The sequence below is a fragment of the Acinonyx jubatus genome, chromosome D2, assembly GCF_027475565.1.
Source record: "Acinonyx jubatus isolate Ajub_Pintada_27869175 chromosome D2, VMU_Ajub_asm_v1.0, whole genome shotgun sequence".
Taxonomy (NCBI): Eukaryota; Metazoa; Chordata; class Mammalia; order Carnivora; family Felidae; genus Acinonyx; species Acinonyx jubatus.
In genome coordinates, this window is record NC_069393.1 from 54,131,766 (window position 1) to 54,149,725 (window position 17,960).

General features: G+C 48.3%; 1 protein-coding gene across 1 annotated transcript in view; it reads left to right on the plus strand.

Moving 5' to 3' along the window:
* The window catches only part of DNTT (DNA nucleotidylexotransferase), a 30,878-nt gene that overhangs the window by 11,456 nt on the left and 1,462 nt on the right, over positions 1-17,960 (plus strand). Inside the window, exons 2-10 of the mRNA XM_027062729.2 lie at positions 23-194; positions 1,129-1,257; positions 2,751-2,921; positions 3,230-3,301; positions 4,503-4,626; positions 6,462-6,594; positions 7,656-7,764; positions 12,123-12,368; positions 17,022-17,105. Coding sequence (XP_026918530.2) covers positions 23-194; positions 1,129-1,257; positions 2,751-2,921; positions 3,230-3,301; positions 4,503-4,626; positions 6,462-6,594; positions 7,656-7,764; positions 12,123-12,368; positions 17,022-17,105 — 1,240 coding nt within the window. The remainder of the gene's footprint in view (positions 1-22; positions 195-1,128; positions 1,258-2,750; positions 2,922-3,229; positions 3,302-4,502; positions 4,627-6,461; positions 6,595-7,655; positions 7,765-12,122; positions 12,369-17,021; positions 17,106-17,960) is intronic.

Consider the following 17,960-nt stretch of genomic DNA (forward strand, 5'->3'; position numbering starts at 1 on the left):
AGCTTTTTCTTGCATTCTGCAGTGATTCCGTCACGCACATTGTAGCAGAAAACAACTCTGGCTCAGATGTCCTAGAGTGGCTGCAGGTACAGAATGTAAAGGCCAGCTCACAGCTAGAGCTCCTGGACATCTCCTGGCTGATAGAATCCATGGAAGCAGGAAAACCAGTAGAGGTGACAGGAAAACACCAGCTTGTAAGTGTTACGGTTAATCCTCTTTGCCCTTTCCTTGACGATTAGGAACATGGGCTATAGACTCAACAGACCTGAGCTTAACCCCCAGGCGGTCTGCCTTCTCCCTGTGTGACCTTGGGAAAGTCACTCGGGTTTTCTGAGCTTCAGTTTCCTCCTCTATGATATAAGACAGCAAAAGAAACTACCTCACAAGATGGTTAGGGAATTAGAGTAACATACGTGTAAAGCGCTTACCACAGAGCCTGATCTATGACAGGCAGCTGATAAATGATAGCTGTTTTTATGAACAACACTATGCACAAATATTTCAGAATGTGGAAGCCTTGATGTTCTGGTAACCAGAAAAGTAGAGGCTTCCTATTTTTTTTTCTGTCATCATTCATAAAGAAAAACTGATGAAAATTAATCTCTTAATTCCAAGTCCTTCACCATTAATGCTAGAACCCGCGGCAAGAAGGTTCAGACCATGAGTACATGAGTTCGTGGAAAAGGAAAATGGTACTTAATTGATGGTTCTTTGCACGTTTGTTTTTCTCATTGCAAAAATAACACATGTTGGGGCGCCTGGGTTGGCTCGGTCGGTTAAGCCTCCAGCTCTTGATTTCGGCTCAGGTCATGATCTCACAGTTCGTGGGATGGAGCCCCGTGTCGGGCTGTGCACTGACAGTATAGCACTTTCTTGGGATTCTCTCTCTCCCTCTCTCTGCCCCTCCCCAGCTCAAAACAAACAAATAAACTTTAAAAAATACAGTACATGTAAACTGTAGCAAATGCAAATATTAGAGATGCATGTAACATAAAATCTGACTCTCCTATAATTTTATCCTCTCCAGGGACAATTGCCATCAAACTACCTCCAATTTTTCTCCTTCATAATATCTATGATTATGACTATTGATTGCTACTAAAAACGGATGCTTCCGCATTTGTTTAGGTGAGAAGAGATTATTCAGCTAGCCCAAACCCAGAGCTCCAGAAGACTCCGCCACTTGTTGTAAAAAAGATCCCTCTGTATGCATGTCAGAGAAGAACCACTTTAAACAACTTTAACCACATATTCACGGTAAGGGGCTCTACAACAACCCCTAGAGCAAATGAAGGGCTTGCAGCGTCTTTCCATGGATCTGCAAATTCTTTTTTTTTTTTATTTTTTTTTTTAACGTTTATTCATTTTAGAGACAGAGAGAGACAGAGCAGGAATGGGGGAAGGTCAGAGAGAGAGGGAGACACAGCATCTGAAACAGGCTCCAGGCTCTGAGCTGTCAGCACAGAGCCCGACGCGGGGCTCGAACTCACGGATCTCGAGATCGTGACCTGAGCCGAAGTCGGTCGCCCAACCGACTGAGCCACCCAGGCGCCCCCATGGATCTGCAAATTCAATTGTGTAATTTTCTGAATATCTAGGAAAATTACCCCCCACATTCACTCACTCCCCCCCACCCCCGGCCTGATCTCTGGTTCTTATTTCAGTCCAGAATGGATCTACTTCTGTTGTAGACATGGACAAATACAATCAGAAATATATTTATATTGTTTAGAGATGGTAAATTACTATTTGATGAGAATTGTCACTTTGGGGCACAACACTTGTCAAAGGCAAATATTTGGAAAAACCAAATACTGTAGTCCAAAACATAGTAAGAGCAAGTTACAAAGAAACAGCACTAATGCATAAACAGCCTTTGCTGGGTAACCAGGCAACTGAGAGACAGCAGGCCTGGATTCTCACCTCTCTGATCGTAACTAGCTCGGGCAAGTCAGTTCCTCTCTCTGAGCCTCGGTTTCCTCACCCATTCAACTAGAAATTAACCAGATTGTCTCCAAAGCCCCACCCAGGCCTGAAGTTTGGCAGTTGCATTTCAAATGACCCTCACAGGTCCACAGCTGCTCGTTCTCCAGCCTAGAGAAAGTAGTCAGGTTGTTAAAACGTGTGGTAGGGTATCAACTACAAAACTTCTCATTTCGAGACTTCCAGCCCCACATCTGCCAGGAAGAACAGGAAACTGCAGTACTGGGCACGGAAGCATGATGCCACACAGCTGTAGCTACTTCCTCCTCTGCTAGAAATGCAAATGCACCCTACCTGAAACAACCCGCCTTGGGTCCGTGTCCTGTGATCACGCCCCTCTGTTGCCATGTTAAGTGCTGACTGTGTTTTACATACAAGCCGAGAGATGAAGGTGCCCAGTGATCCAGGCAGAACCCTGGACACACGCTGGTGGGGAAGCCTGCAAGGAAAGAGGGCAGGGTCATGCTGAGCAATGACGAGTGGGGGTGCAGTGAGCATGCGATCAGGTTTTGGTTGAATCGCTCCTGAATATCTAATGGCATCAAACTCAAAGTTTCCTTACGAAGCACTCTGTGACCCGTCTTTTCAGTTCAGCTCCTCTCATAGCAAGGGAGGGGTGCAAAGACATGGGAGACCCCATCCCACCCTTCGAGGAGACTGTCAGGAGGTATTTCAACACTCATGAAGGGCAACAGGTGTTTGCAAGTGACTACTAGCTCAGGGGCTCGGAACAGGCCGTGTTTGGCTCACCTGGTTTTGTTCTTCAGGACGCCTTCGAGGTGCTGGCTGAAAACTATGAGTTTAAAGAAAATGAAATCTCCTCTGCGACATTTATGAGAGCAGCTTCTGTGCTTAAATCTCTGCCATTCACAATCATCAGTATGAAGGACACAGAAGGAATTCCCTGCCTGGGGGACAAAGTGAAGTGTGTCATAGAGGTAAGGGTGAAATGTGATTTGTCCTGCTTCCTAATGGGAAGCAGGAGGGGGAAGGGAATGCAGGTAATATACAGATGTGAGATAGACAGACAGACAGATAGATAGATGTTATATCATGTCTATGGAAGGGGCAGGGAGACGGGAGAGAGAGAATCTCAAGCAGGCTCCGCACTACCAGTGCAGAGCCCGATGCGGGGCTCCATCCCACAAACCGTGAGATCGTGATCTGAGCTGAAATCAAGAGTCAGATGCTTAACAGACGGAGCCACGCCAAGTGCCCCTAACAATTTTTTCAACTGTCCGTGCAGGAAATTATTGAAGATGGAGAAAGTTCTGAAGTTAAAGCTGTGTTAAATGATGAACGATATCAGTCCTTCAAAGTAAGTAATTTTACAGGTGTTGGCTGAAAATGGTTTTTCAGTTAACCCTGTTACTTAATGTAGGTGGTTTGTCAGCTTGGGCTGCCATAACAAAATGCCACAGACTGGGTGAGTTAAACAACAAATATTTATTTTCTTACAGTTCTGGAGACTGGAAGTTCGAGATCAGGGTGCCAGCACGGTCGGGTTGTGGTTAGGGCTCTCTTCCTGGAACCTTTTCAATGTGCCTTCACATGACACACAGAGAGAGAGAGCAACTCCCATGGTGCCTCTCCTTAGTAAGGCACAAACCCCATCATGAGGGCCCTACAGTCATGACCTCATCTAAACCTAATTCCCTCCAAAAGCCTCATCTCCAAACACCATCACAGTGGGGGTTAGGGCTTCAACATATGAGTGGAAGGGGGCACGATGAGTCCATAATAGTGGTCTAGGAAGCAGATGCCAAAATAAATATGGGTGCACAAGCGTATTGCCATGCTGTGGTGAGATCTTCTAGGATCTTCTAGGATCTTCTAGGATCTGTCACTCATGGGCACAAATAGCATGGGGACACTGGGAGCATGGGACAAAACAAACCTGCTCTTAAGGAGCAAACCTGTGTTGGAAGCTCCCCACTGTGTCCTTCTCTACTTCGAAGCAGGGCTTGGTTCCCCCCCAGTGTTCCCCACCTTGGAGTTCAGGGTGGCAGAGATTTCTGCCCGTCCCTTTGGTTCCGGAGTGATGCAAAGGCCTAAAAGCTGGTTGTGGGCAGGAGCCCAGGCTTGGAGTGCAGACAGCCTGGATTTGAGTTTGGGCTGTGCCGCTTACCAGCTGAGTGATGGCAGAGAATTCATACAACCTACATGAGCATCCCTCTTAAAACCGCAGAGCATGAGTGTGCGTAAGGGACCCCTGACCAAGGGGAGTGCCTGGTAGGGAAAGCTGTGGTCACACGTGGACGGAACAGGCAAAGGGCGGTCAGATTACACGGAAGCCTATGCAGATGCCAGCCACTGTAACACCATAGGTCAGGAAAGGACCCCCCTGAAACAAAAAGCTCTGTAAAAAGTTACCATCACCCACCCACTTGTCATATGCAGGAGAAACTGGGTCAGAAGTATGCTTACACTGTTTTCCTAATCCCTTGACCTTGAAAAGTGTCACTTCATTGTCATAACGGTCATGTCAGAAACTAAAGGCATGCCTTTCCCTGTTTCAGCTCTTCACTTCTGTGTTTGGAGTGGGATTGAAGACATCTGAGAAATGGTTCAGGATGGGTTTCCGAACTCTGAGTAAAATAAAGTCAGACAAAACCCTGAAGTTCACACAAATGCAGAAAGCAGGTAAATTGTCTCTCCTACGGATCTCCTGATGTTGCCATGGGCTGGCCAGGTTGCGGTAGGCCTCTGAGTTAGCTGAACTTCAAGTCCAGTTTCAGTGAGCTGGGTACCTTGTTCATCCTCTTTTTTGCACTATGGTTAAAAGCACACGCTTTTGGAATCAGACAGACTTGGATCCAAATCCTGGCTCCAACATTCTGTGGCTGCAAGATCTCGAGCAAGCTTGTTCAAGTCTTTGAGCCTAAGTTACTTCATCTCTAAAAGGGAGGTAACACTGGTAGTTAACGAGGAATAAATCAAATAACGTAGGCAAAGTCCTTAGCACCTCGCGTGGCATAAGCAAAGACGCTTTGCATAGCGGCTGTTGTCATTCCTGCATCCAGATGTCAAACAGGGTTGTGCTGTTGATCTACTTCTTACTGAACTGGCTCTAGATGTTTGGGTCCTGACTGTCTCCTGTGGGTGAAAGGAGGAGTGGAGGAGTCATGCGCACGAAAGAGACATGAAGGTTGAGGAGTCAAAAATATTTCAACGAACTAGAGTCATTGCTGGAATAAATGTGGATCTGCGTTAGACACTGTCAGATACCAGGAAATAGAAGGGAAAGCATGAAAATCTAGACACAGGGCTGACCTACCCGCTCATGACCGACCAGCGGGAGAAGAGAACACTGTGTTGAGACAGGCAGCTGACAACCCGGCAGGACCTCCCTCAGGTTGAAGGTGGTGGCTTGGACGCTTCCATTTACGGGGGGGCTCTGGTAAAATGAATTTGGCATTAACTGGCACTAATGAAGAAATGCCAATAAGGGGCCAAAAATTGTACACGTTTTAAACATTTATTTTTAACATGCAATCTAAATACAATATAATTGGGATTCGAAAGAGCAAGACGCACCCAGCAGTGTTGGCTGTAGCCAACTTGCTGTACATGCATCCCTGGTACTTACTTATCTTAGGACTGGAAGCTGGTACCTTTTTCTGATCACCTTCTTCCAATTCCCCTTCTGCCCGCACTGGCCTCTGATAACCACAGATCTGATTTCTCTTCTATGAGTTTTTGTCTTTAGATTTCACACATAAGTGACGTCATACAGTATTTGTCTTTCTTGGACTTATTTCACTTAACGTAAAGCCCTCAAGGTCCATCCATGTTGTTGCAAATGGCAGGATATCCTCATTTTAGCGGCTGAATAATCCTCCTATTTCCATGCGCGTGTGCACACACACACACACACACACACACGCTACAATTTCTTTATCCACTGACGGACACTTAGGTTGTTTCCATGTCTTGGCTATTGTGAATAATGTTGCTATGAACATGGCGGTGTGTATTCTTTTGACGGTGTTTTCATTTCCTTCAGATGTATTCCCAGAAGCAGGATTGCTGGATCACACAGTAGTTCTATTTTTAATTTTTGGAGGAAGCTCCCTCCTTGGGTCTGTGGGAATAACCAAGTCATTATAGCGAGTCGGCCTGAGCTTCCATCGTAAATCTTTATGCATGATCTGTAAATAATTATAGGGCACAGTTTATTAAGAAGGCTGGTTCTTCAATAAGGAGCTATATTTGAATAGCTTGGTTTCTAGAGGGATATGAAATATAGTCTCTTTCTTAGTCAGGAAATTGTAAGACTCTTACAAGTCAGAAAGCGAAGAGTCATCACCACCATGAAAAATTCACAACCAAGAGAGTAGAGATTTCCCATCTCTGTGGAAACAGTTTGTTGATGCCTGTGGTCATGTTTACTCTATTTGGGGGCGGAATCACCTCCCACAGAGGGCTGGTCATCTCACGTGTCACTCTCTCCATTGACCTGTCCAATGGCCCCTCAGGATTCCTCTATTATGAAGACCTCGTCAGCTGTGTGACCAGGGCAGAAGCAGAGGCAGTCGGTGTGCTGGTTAAAGAGGCCGTCTGGGCGTTTCTGCCTGATGCCTTCGTCACCATGACAGGAGGATTCCGGAGGTAGATAACGAGGGCTGCTTTTGCCTCCCCTGCTCTAACACCTTCAGTGGCTCCCCACCTTCAGAAGTTCAGTTCAGTTTTAAGCACGGCACAAAGGCCTTTGCTGATCTGGTGACAGCCTCTCTCGGTGGCCTCATCTTCCGTAGCTCGGGTTTCCACTTCAGCAACCCCAAATGGCTTGTCTTTCTTTGCACACATGGAGCTATTTCATGCTTCTGTGACTTGCCCAGTCAGACCCTTCCGTGTTTGCACTGGCTTTCCTCAAATTGTCACCTGGCTGACTTTTCCTCATCTTTTATGACTCAGTTCAGGTGCCATGCTCAGCCAGGCACCCCTCCTCAGTGCTACCTGTCAAGTAATTTGTTTGTATGCATGCTTTCCTCACACAGTTTGTAGAAATTAGTCCTCTGTGAGAACCCGGTGCCTGGCAAAATATAGGTGCTCAAGAAATACTGGCTGAGTCAATGAATGAATGAACTCTTCACAGAGATGTGTGCAGTTGTTGGATGTTGAGGCCTCCTTTTCAGAAAGAAATTCCTTCCTTCCCACCCCTTCCTCCAGCTCTCTCTGTGGCCCTCTTACCTGTTAGCTATTGGCCATCTTGGCAAGCCAAGTTTGAAGTGAGGGAGCAAGTGGGAGAGGAAGATCAAATCTAAGAAAATGCCTTCAGTCAATACCATGATTTGGAGAACCCTCTCTCGTATTGTGTGCATGCAGTTCTCGGTTCTGGTCACTGGTTCTGATCTGCCTGTCTGTGTGCACATGTGGGGGTGGGTGTGCACATGTGAGTATGCAGAAGGGATCACTTCCTGTGTTATTTTTACCCACACATATATAATCATATACGTACTATGTGTGACTTTTTCTATGTCATAAATTTATCTTGCAAGGAGTAGAGCTGTACGATCAAGGATATTTTGTTTAAAAAAAAATATCACGAGCATTTTGTGTTGCAAACGCTGAGCATAGGGCATAGAAACAAAAGTGAGTTGTAAAAACTGAGAGCTAAAAATCTAATTGATTTCCATTCTATACTTTTTTTTTTTTTTTTTTTTGGTCAGGGGTAAGAAGATTGGGCACGATGTTGATTTTTTAATTACCATCCCCGGATCAACAGACGAAGAAGAGGAACAACTTTTACCTAAAGTGATAAACTTATGGCAAAGGAAGGTAAGAAGAAGGATCACAGGTAGATGTTTGGACACTCAAGCATTACATTATACCATTGAATTTTGCACACTATCTCATCTTTGTGTCATGACCATATACTGGATTCTCAGCGATTTGCAACAGCTTACACAATGCCACATGACACACGATAAGACTTACTCGCCTGGGGTCCTAGAGTCTGTGTTATGAATATCTATCTTATTTATACACCCCTGTCCTGTGTCCAGGGGCCGAGGGCCATAGGTCTCGGTGTCTGACAGGAGGAAGTGTTACCGCCCCTAAATGAATGGGGCGCGTGTGCCCTACAGACCTGGGAGGTGTGAGATTGGTGGTAGCAGGCTTAGGGGTGGGGCGGGACCACGGGGACTGGGATACTATCAGCCAGGAGATGTCGCTGCTGCCTTGAACTCTCTGCGGGTCAACAACCACCTTGACTTTGTGCTGAGATGGGAAGAAGGAAACCAGTGAGGACCAGCTGGGCTCAGAAGCCCCCACCCACTGCGGAGATCAGACTCGCCTCGGGCTACCTATTGCCCAGCAGAGGAAGCTGCCAGAGCCGCCTGGCAGGGCCCCGACCCACGACCCACTCCAGGGAGAGCTCCACTTCCCAAAGGGCCCAGAGGGAGCCACCCCAGGGACCTGTGGGCCTGGCCGGCGAGGATGCTGGGGCTAATGTTTTTCTGGCACAGCTTCATCCTTCCTGAGTGATCTAGCCTCTGCTGCCCGTGGGCCAACCTTCATGATACGCCAGAGGGAGAGAAACCTCAGATAAAGTGAAAATGAGATCGGGGAACACACGATCCTGGAGCCAGGGGCAACAGAAGTGTGGACCCAACATTGGATCCACATTCACCTGTGAGGCCATCCCAAGCCCCCTCTGTCCTTCTCAGGAGGGTGGACCCCGGGACTGCCAGGGGCCCTGAGAGTGAACCTCATTGGCCAAGCCAAGGGAAGGCAGGACAGGGAAGAGTCAGCCCCACCTACACGGGCCCCTCGGCTCGGCTCAAGCAGGTAAGGTGGACGGTTCTCATGGATAGACAGCACCATTCATGGGCCTGCTAGCCAAGGCCTGGGTGGGCACAGCAAGACCTGGGGCCCTGTGAGGGTGGGCCTGTTTGACCTTGGTGTTTAGGCACCGTGCTCCCCAGGCTCCGAGACTGTTCCAGACTAAGATGGAGATGGTGGTGTGGGACATGGAGACAAGGACCCTTCTTTCCTTTCCTCTTTCCTCAGTTTGAGGAAACCAGACCTCTGGCCTCCAAGCAGAGAGATGGGCAGGCACGGGTGGAGGCGGACATTAAGCCCCGGGGGGTTTTATTTGGGACTTTAAAAGCACAACCCTGCAGCTTACTGGCTGCATGACCTGGGCCGCTTTGCTTAATCTTTCCTCGTCTATAAAACAGGGATAGCAAGGCTGTCTCGCTTCATTAACGGAGAGGATTAACTGAGAGAATTATATAAAGCACTTGATGCTGTGCCCGGTAATGGTAAACGCTTAATAACCAGTGGCCATCGGTGTGATGGCTCCTGCACAAATACTCACTGAGCTCTGCCGGAGAGCCGGGCCCCGTGCCAGGTGAGGGCACCCAGGAGCCAGCAGGTGCACCTGCTCCTCTTGTGGACAAACAGGACCTCAGGGAGGAGACACCGAGTGGCAGTTGGGTGTCCCAGCTCTGCCTGAACTCCTGCAGCCCCAGACTTGCCCCCACCACCTTGGCTGTGAAGTCCTCGTGGGTAACTTCCGTTTCTACCTCGCTCCTCAGCCCTGACATTCTTACCAGAGCTCACATTTTCCAGATTATACAGATGATATCCCACGCAGGACAGGCATGAGCACACTCACACAGCACGCACATGTTACGTGAGCACGACAAACGGCCCGTAGGCGTCAGTGTGAGCTGCCCATCTAGTGAACTAAACGTGAGCCTTGGAGAAGACCCCTTGGTCGGTGGAAAGAAAAGGAGGAAAGGGAGCTTGGAAATACTGATCTTTGGTGGAGGTCCCCATCTCGAAGACTCCTGCCAGCCTGAATTCTTCCTGGCCACCACAGCTCAACCCAAAGAGGGGAGGGCTCACTGGAGTGGGGTTCACCCCTGGACTAGGGTGGGGTTGACCCCTGGTGGGTGGGACCTTGCTCGGGGACGCTCACTGTTCACCAGGCTACATCCTCAGTTCCTGGAAGGCTGACAGACTGAAAGTATTAATACTTTAGAGGAGAGAACATATTCACTCCCACTGCAAAACAGACTTGACTTTGAATAGGGGATGTGGAGTCTTCTGAGAAGGGGTTGGAGGAAATTGAAACAGAAGTGTGGATGGATCCTGGCTGTCAGAAAGGGGGAGGGCCTCACCCTCCAGCCTTGCCACCCTCCCTCTCTGTTGGGAGAGCCTGATACTAAACGTGGGGTGATGGTGCCTCCTTCTTTGTGAGAGGCAAAGCTGAGGGCTAAGCACTTCTCTCCCACCCCGTGTCATGTACCTGAGAGTCAAGTGCTCAGTCCCCAGGGGAGGAAGGGAGGGAGGAACAGGGGAAGATCCTCCCTCCTGGTCAAGAGGAATCCCTTCGTTTCCAGTAAGAAGAAAAGAACATGCTGATAGGAAGTTTAGTCAGCTTGTGCTTATCGATGGCAGAGCCCAAAACTTTGAAGGAGTTTTCAAAGAGAGAAGTCACTCAAGGGGAAATGGGGACCAACAAGGAAAGAAACGGGAGAAGATAGAGATGTCCCACAAACAGCTCAGGCCAGACGGCAGGAGGCAGTATCAGGGGTTGTGTGGGTTGTGTGTGTGCGTTGAAAACTGTGCCCCTGCTGCAGAAGGTGTCTGAATATGCAGACAGGAGCTTTTTATTCAAGGCATGCATTCCCAAACACCTCGCAAGATCCAAAGCAAAACCCTACAAAATGGCCCATTGTCGATGACCAGCCAATGTCACCACCATGTGGCGATAGGGTAAACACAGCTTTTTAGGAAGACAGCTTTGTGGATTTCGGAGGGAGGTGGGTGTTATTGCAGATTTAACTTCAGGGAAAGACTTGTTAATATTTTAATAGCTCACTTTTCAAAGGTACAGGATTCAAGTTTACAAGGAAGTCTGCTATGCTGTACTCATTTTTGTAAGTTTCATTAAAAAGCACAATTGTGTTTTCTTGAGCTGGTTATGAGACTATTCTATAGCAACACTTGGCCTCTCACCAAAAGGGTCTTCTCGACATCAGTGCTCCCCCCCCCCTTCAGATGGTGTGTGTTTTTCCTAATACCTTTCCTGGGGGGGGGGGCGCTGAAGGGCAAGAGTTCCCTCTTTTGAGATCAGCAAAAGGAAAAGTTATCAAATTCCGGTTGAATTGAACAATATCTCCCGGAGGGCTACAGAGGGAATGCAGAGCATTCCTAATAACAAAATTAACTGAACCAAAGTGCTCAAAGTGTGGTCCCTGGACCAGCAGCATCAGCATCTCCCGGGAACTTGCTAGAAATGCAAATCCTCACCCTTTCTCCTTCCACTGAATCACTCTGGGGAGAGGCCCCCACAAACTGCTGTGACAAACTTTCCAAATGCTTCTGATGATAAAGTTGGAGACCGGCTGACCTGAGGAATGTCTGATAACAGATCACCTACCCGCAGAGCTATGACTGAATTATTGTGAGGTTTTTTGCTTTGTTAGTTGTCACTCAAGATTTAGCAGTTGATTACACGTTTCTTTCTCTCCCTGTCCCACATCTGCCCTGTGCTGTGAGGAGTTCCCACGGAGCAGACAAATTGGAGGGTCGCTGAGCACATCTTCGAATCTCTTCTTCTCGTTCTGACTCAGCATCACTGGGGGAGATATGTGTCACTAACTGTATCCCAGTCCCCAAGGCGGACCCAGTGACAATCTTAAAATGCAACCTAGAGGTAGTGACTCGTCCTGCCCAAAAGCAGGGCTGAGCCTCCGGCCACAACCCTTCGGGCCAAATAAACCAGGTCATCTATATAATATAGAGGGACACTGACTCAGAGCAACTGCATAAAAACAGCAGGGCTTTTGTTCATGATTGGTTTGTTCTCAAAGCGGTGAGGCAAGTTTCTGAGCCCTGACTTGTGATTCGGAAGTAAGGAGCGGGATTCTCGGGCAGCTTTGCCATGAAGTGGCCTTGGCCTCTCTAACTGCTAAGTCCCTCTGCTACATAGGCTAATACACCCACTTCCTGGCTTCCTCTCCCAGGGTTACCAGGTGGGCTTGCATGGCAAGGGCACAACATGCCCACCTTCTGCTCAAATCTGTAAAGCTTCTGCTAAGAGCAGTCATTAACAGCCCAGTATCAAATTTCAGACCCTGTCCACTGGGGACTCTTCCTGATGTCTTTCTGTTTGCTTTCAGGAATTACTTTTATACTACGACCTTGTGGAGTCGACATTTGAAAAGCTCAAGTTGCCTAGCAGGAAGGTGGATGCTTTAGATCATTTTCAAAAGTGCTTTCTGATTTTAAAATTGCACCATCAGAGAGTGGACAGTGGCAAGTGTAGCCAGCAGGAAGGGAAGACCTGGAAGGCCATCCGTGTGGACCTGGTCATGTGCCCCTACGAGCGCCGTGCCTTTGCCCTGCTGGGCTGGACTGGCTCGCGGGTAAGTGCTCCACAGATCCAAAAGAAGTAGGCTGGGTCCACCGGGGCCCAGGAGAGAGACAATGGCAGTGGGACCAGGGAGACAGGGAGGAGTGCCCAGAAACCTCCAAATCTGGGCATTCTACCTGCACGAGGTCAGTGACACAGATTAATTTAGAGCAGTTGTTATTCTCAGTGTTGGTCCCAGGCTGGCAGCATCAGATCACCTGGGGGCAGGTTAGACACGCAAACTCTCCACCCACCCCCCCCAAGACCTCCTGAATCAGAAACTCCGGGGGTGGAGCCCAGCAATCTGCTTTCGAAAAAAAGCCCGGCAGGTATTTCAGGCTGGCATTTCGGATGTAGCTGGAAAGGGAGGACCACTGAAGCAGAGAAAGCAGCAAGGTGGCTGAGGACACAGGTTTGGCTTTTCCGGGACCTGTCATGGGCCTCTGCTCTGCGTCTCATTGGCTGGGGGTCTCAGAGCTCCCTATGCCCTTGAAGACTTAGCTTTCCCACCAAGGAAGTGAGGGCAAGGACTCTGTCACCTCCCTGGGCTGCAGGGGTGGGTGAGATGAAGCCGGCAAAGCCCCCAGTGCCACGCCAGCATGTGATGGGTGCTGGCCAAGAGGTGGTTCTCCCTCCCCTCCAGTTACATTCGCAGCGAGGGTGCCCAGGATTCGAATCTCATTAGCAGGAGCTTCCCCCCACCACCCCCGGTGTAGTATGCGCTCCCCGCTTTCATCAGCGTCCCCAGGCAGCTAGCTGTTGCTTGAGCCTTTAGCTGTTACTTGACTCTTTAGAGGGTTTTATATGGATGAACGACAGGACATGAATTAGTTGTCCTCAACCTCGAGTTAAATGTCTGGTGTCTTTGCTTGAGGCTGCAACTATTTCAGCAGAGGGTCTCGGCCCTAGAATTCCTCACCCTCATCAAAAAATGTTGGCTGACATTTTTCATTCATAAAAGTTGGAAAACCTGATGAAACAATCTATCATAAACGCAGCTTGTTTGACAGACGAGAATCTTTGGGAGCGCAGAGCCTGATGAGACAGGGGAGAGTTCCAAAAACAAGTCCGAAGTTATACAAGATCAGGCCAGTTAGGCATCACTGGCAGAAACGGTGGCCTTTTACCCATTTTGTTTGAAGACAGGCATGTTTTCAGCACATTTTATTTATTTTTTTAATTTTTTTTTAACGCTTATTTATTTTTGAGACAGAGAGAGACAGAGCATGAATGGGGGAGGGGCAGAGAGAGAGGGAGACACAGAATCGGAAGCAGGCTCCAGGCTCTGAGCCATCAGCCTAGAACCCGACGCGGGGCTCGAACTCACAGACCGCGAGATCGTGACCTGAGCTGAAGTCAGATGCTTAACCGACTGAGCCACCCAGGCGCTCCTGTTTTCAGCACATTTTGGTCTCTTCTCTCGGAGTTCTTGGAAATTGCTTCTATGGGTTCTGCAGGCGCTGATAGAACACTCAGCGTTTTGCTGACTGACTTTAAACTAGTTCACCTCTTTGAGCCCCCACCGCCCCATCTCTATTGTGGATAATAGTGGTGCCCACCTCTTATTGTTGCCATTTGGGTTAAAGGAGAGGCTGCGTGCTCAGCATGTGGTAGCTACTTGTGTGACTATCTTTACGCCCTACTTATGCAACCACTGAATATGGTGTGTTTTGTCTCCAGGGGGATACCTGTTGGTGGGTGACCAGGATTAGATTTAGTCTAAAGTTTTGTAGGTGAAAAATTCGACTTCACTTTTTTACCCAAATATTTCAGGGCCCGGGAAGTGTTCTCAAGACAATTCAAGTCATCTCTTTTTTAAATTTTTTTTTTTCTTTCAACGTTTATTTTTTTTTTATTTTTGGGACAGAGAGAGACAGAGCATGAACGGGGGAGGGGCAGAGAGAGAGGGAGACACAGAACCGGAAACAGGCTCCAGGCTCTGAGCCATCAGCCCAGAGCCTGACGCGGGGCTCAAACTCACGGACCGCAAGATCGTGACCTGGCTGAAATCGGAGGCTCAACCGACTGCGCCACCCAGGCGCCCCTCAAGTCATCTCTTAATCTCACCTCAATTTGGGGCCTACATTCCCCTATAGGGAATGGTGCCCTCTAGAGTTCCGCAGTGCACAACTTGCACAACTGTATGCAGCAGCCGTTGGCCAACTTCTGAGGTCGATTGTGACCGATGATACAGTCAGACTGTAGTACCAATGCCCCTGCCCAGTGTTCGGCTTCCTTCATTTGAAACATAAGACATCATCCTTGCCATGCCTATTTCACAGGGTCATTATGAGAAACTAAAGAGGGTTTAAAGCAGAAGGCTTTTAAACTGTCTTGGGTAAAGTGCCTGAGCTCTATCATAGGTTGTGTGGCCTCGGGTGAATGACTTAGGCTCTCTGGGCATCCTTTCTTCATCTGAAAAATGGACTAACAACAGCCCTGCCTCACAGGATTGTAATGAGCATCAAATGAGACAATGCCCTCATCCCAGCACAACTTTGAGTCCAACTATGTACATAAAACTGTTCTCCTTGAGGGGTGCCCGGGTGGCTCAGTCAGTTAAGCATTTGGCTTTGGCTCAGGTCATGATCTCACAGTTCGTGGGTTCAAGGCCCGCATCGGGCTCTGTGCTGACAGCTCAGAGCCTGGAGCCTGCTTCGGATTCTGTCTGTCTCTCTCTCTCTGCTCCTCCCCCAGTCGTGCTTCCCCCACCCCCAAAAATAAACATCAAAAAAATTTAAAAATTAAAAAAATATAAACATTTTTAAAAGTCTAATAAAAAAAAACTGTTTTCTTTGAGGTAATTAAAGAGTCTTTTAGAGTCTTCCAGAAGCTGTTAAATGTCAGCGGTAAGAGAGCAGATCAAAAAATTAATATAAAGCAAGAAGTGAGCCCAGTGCCTGCACAAGGTGAGCTCTACGTAAATATTAAGAAGGATGTCGTTGCCTGTTTCTGGCCTCGCCTGGTACAGCTGAGCGATCCCCCTATAACATAAGTCAGATCAGGTCCCTCTGCAGCTCAAAACCTTGCAGAGACTCCGCCATTGAGCTCAGAGTAAACGTGGGGTCCTGCCGTGGCTCATGAGACCCTGCTCGATCTTCCCACCCCCTTATCCCTCTGAACTCCTCTTCTATGGCTCTCTCCCTAAACAGGCCAGGCTCGCTCCATGCTAAGGCTGTGTGCTAGCTGTTCGTCTGCCTGGACGGCTCTCCCCCCAGAGTCCGCTTGGCTGACACCGGGTCCAATTCCTTGCTCAAACCCCTACCTTCTCAATGAGGCCTGCTCTGTACACAACAGTTACCTTTCCTCATACCGTCCGGTTTATTTATTCCATTATTGTGCCTTGTCTGTGTCCCCTGCTCGAAGGCAAGCCCCACCAGGGCAGACATGTTCACTGTTGTATCCCAAGCACACAGGACACACACGGCACACAGTAGGTGCTCAATAAATACTTGAGTAAACATTGTTACTCTCCAAATAAAAGACATCATTATCATTTCTTGCAGTCTATGGGGAAACGTTCTCAGGTTTCAGCAGAGGAGTCCAGGAATATATCTTTCACCACATAGAGCTGGGGAGCCAAGGGCAGCCTCTCACTGCCCCCCTCATCCCCATCCTCTCCAGCCTTTCCCAACACCCTGGAAGCAGCCATGGCTCTAAGTGCTGGGGAGTGGGGTGGGAAGAGAATGTCCCAGGGCTGGCAGGAGGCATAGTGCCAAGCGACACTCCCATATTTTCAGTCCAGCAGCCACTGCACCCAGAACCTGCTACATCCCGATTTGTCCACAACCCTGGCTCCCCCTCTGCCACATTAATAAAGCTTCTGTTTGGAGAGCCTGTTTTCTTACACAGCGGGCCGTGGTGGGAGGGGTCCCAGCCTCAGCCGGCTTTCCGAAACTAGGAAACGGCTCCTCGCCGCTAGAGGGCGCGATTATCCCATACTTTCCTCCGCATCTCACGAGGAAAGATCAACGTTTCTAGATCTGTGCTTAAACTCAACAGCAGCTTTATTCACTGTCCTCTAAGCCTTCAGTTTTCACCCCCTGCAGCCTCAGAGCCCACCCTCGATCATAGGACATGCTATTCTGGGACAGGTGGCTCAAACCGTTTTACAGACTCTCATCCAAGAGGCTGTTAGAGCCAGAAGGGACCCTACTTCCTATGTACGGACTTTCTTCATCCTCCTGTCTGACCAGTCAAGATTCAGAGAAACGGGGTGGCTTGCCAGAAGAGGCACAAATAGGGACAAAATCCAGGCTGGAGTTTGGGTCTCTTGACTCCTCAGCTTCTTTTGGCATAATGATACTCCAAATAAAAAAACTATTATTTATCCAGCATTTGCTTTGGGACCAGGTATTATCCTGGACACAATCCTCACAGCATTTATTTATTCACCCAACAAACACTTGCTGTCCGTCTTCTGTGTGCCAGGCACTATTAGAGAAGGGGATATGGTTATGAACCAAGCCAGCCAGGCTCCTGTTTTCAAGGAGCTTGCATTCTAATGTGCCGTCACAGAGCTTTGCCCTCGGAGAGAAAATTGCTTTCAGAACGTTCACTGGAGGTAAATAGGTGTTTCATTATAGGGACTTAGATATCTTTAAACGCGTAATACTGAAGACATTCTAAACTTAATAGTAATTTATTTTAATTATATCTCGTCCAGCAGTTTGAGAGAGACCTCCGGCGGTATGCCACGCATGAGCGGAAGATGATCCTGGATAACCATGCTTTATACGACAAGACCAAGGTAGAGTTGTCTCCCCAAGGTGGGCTGCTCTGATCCTCATCCCTATGGCTGGCTCCCTGAGCACTTTTCCTGAACTGATGTTTGCCCTGAGTGTCCTGTTCCCACAGATCACAGTTGAGGGCAGCTGGAAAGATCCTGATGGGAGCACGGTCCCCACCTGGCCCAGAATATACCTCAAGGGCTTTGGGCTCAAAGATGATGAGCTTGTTGGGTCTTTAGAACCAGTCCAGCGTGAACATTAATTGTGTTTGATATATCTTTGGTATTTGGAGTGAATAAGTCCAAAGAAAACCAAGGATTCCCCAAATCACAAATACCGCTCAAGTACCCCTTAAATGCGTGGGCAGTTGCATTTTGAGTGACCACTTGGGTCATTAATGAGAGCATACTGCAAGAGGAAGAGCCACAGAACTTCCCTGAGATGTAGATGAGCAATCAGTGAGGCTCCCTCACCAGCTGTGTAACTCACTTGGTGTGCTGCACTTGGCACTGATCAGGATCCAAATTCATGCCTCGGCAAAAGGATAAATTACTGCATGAATTATGAAGAGTTAAATATTCATCTGTTAAATCTACATGCCAAGGTCTGCTGTTCTCCCAGGGGTCAAGGACATTAGACTAAGCTCTGAGGGGAATAAGACATAAAATAACCAGAAGTTATCTTTACCCTCTAAGAGCTCACAGCCTAAATGCGCTGTATTTGATTAGAGCTGTCTCAGTTACAGGCGTCAGAAACCCAGTCCAAGGTGGCAGAGCAAAAAAAGTATACTTGGCTTATATACTGAAGCATCTGGGGGTAATGCTGATTTCAGGTATGTCTGTATCCAGGTGCTGATTGCAGGTTTTCCTCAGTGT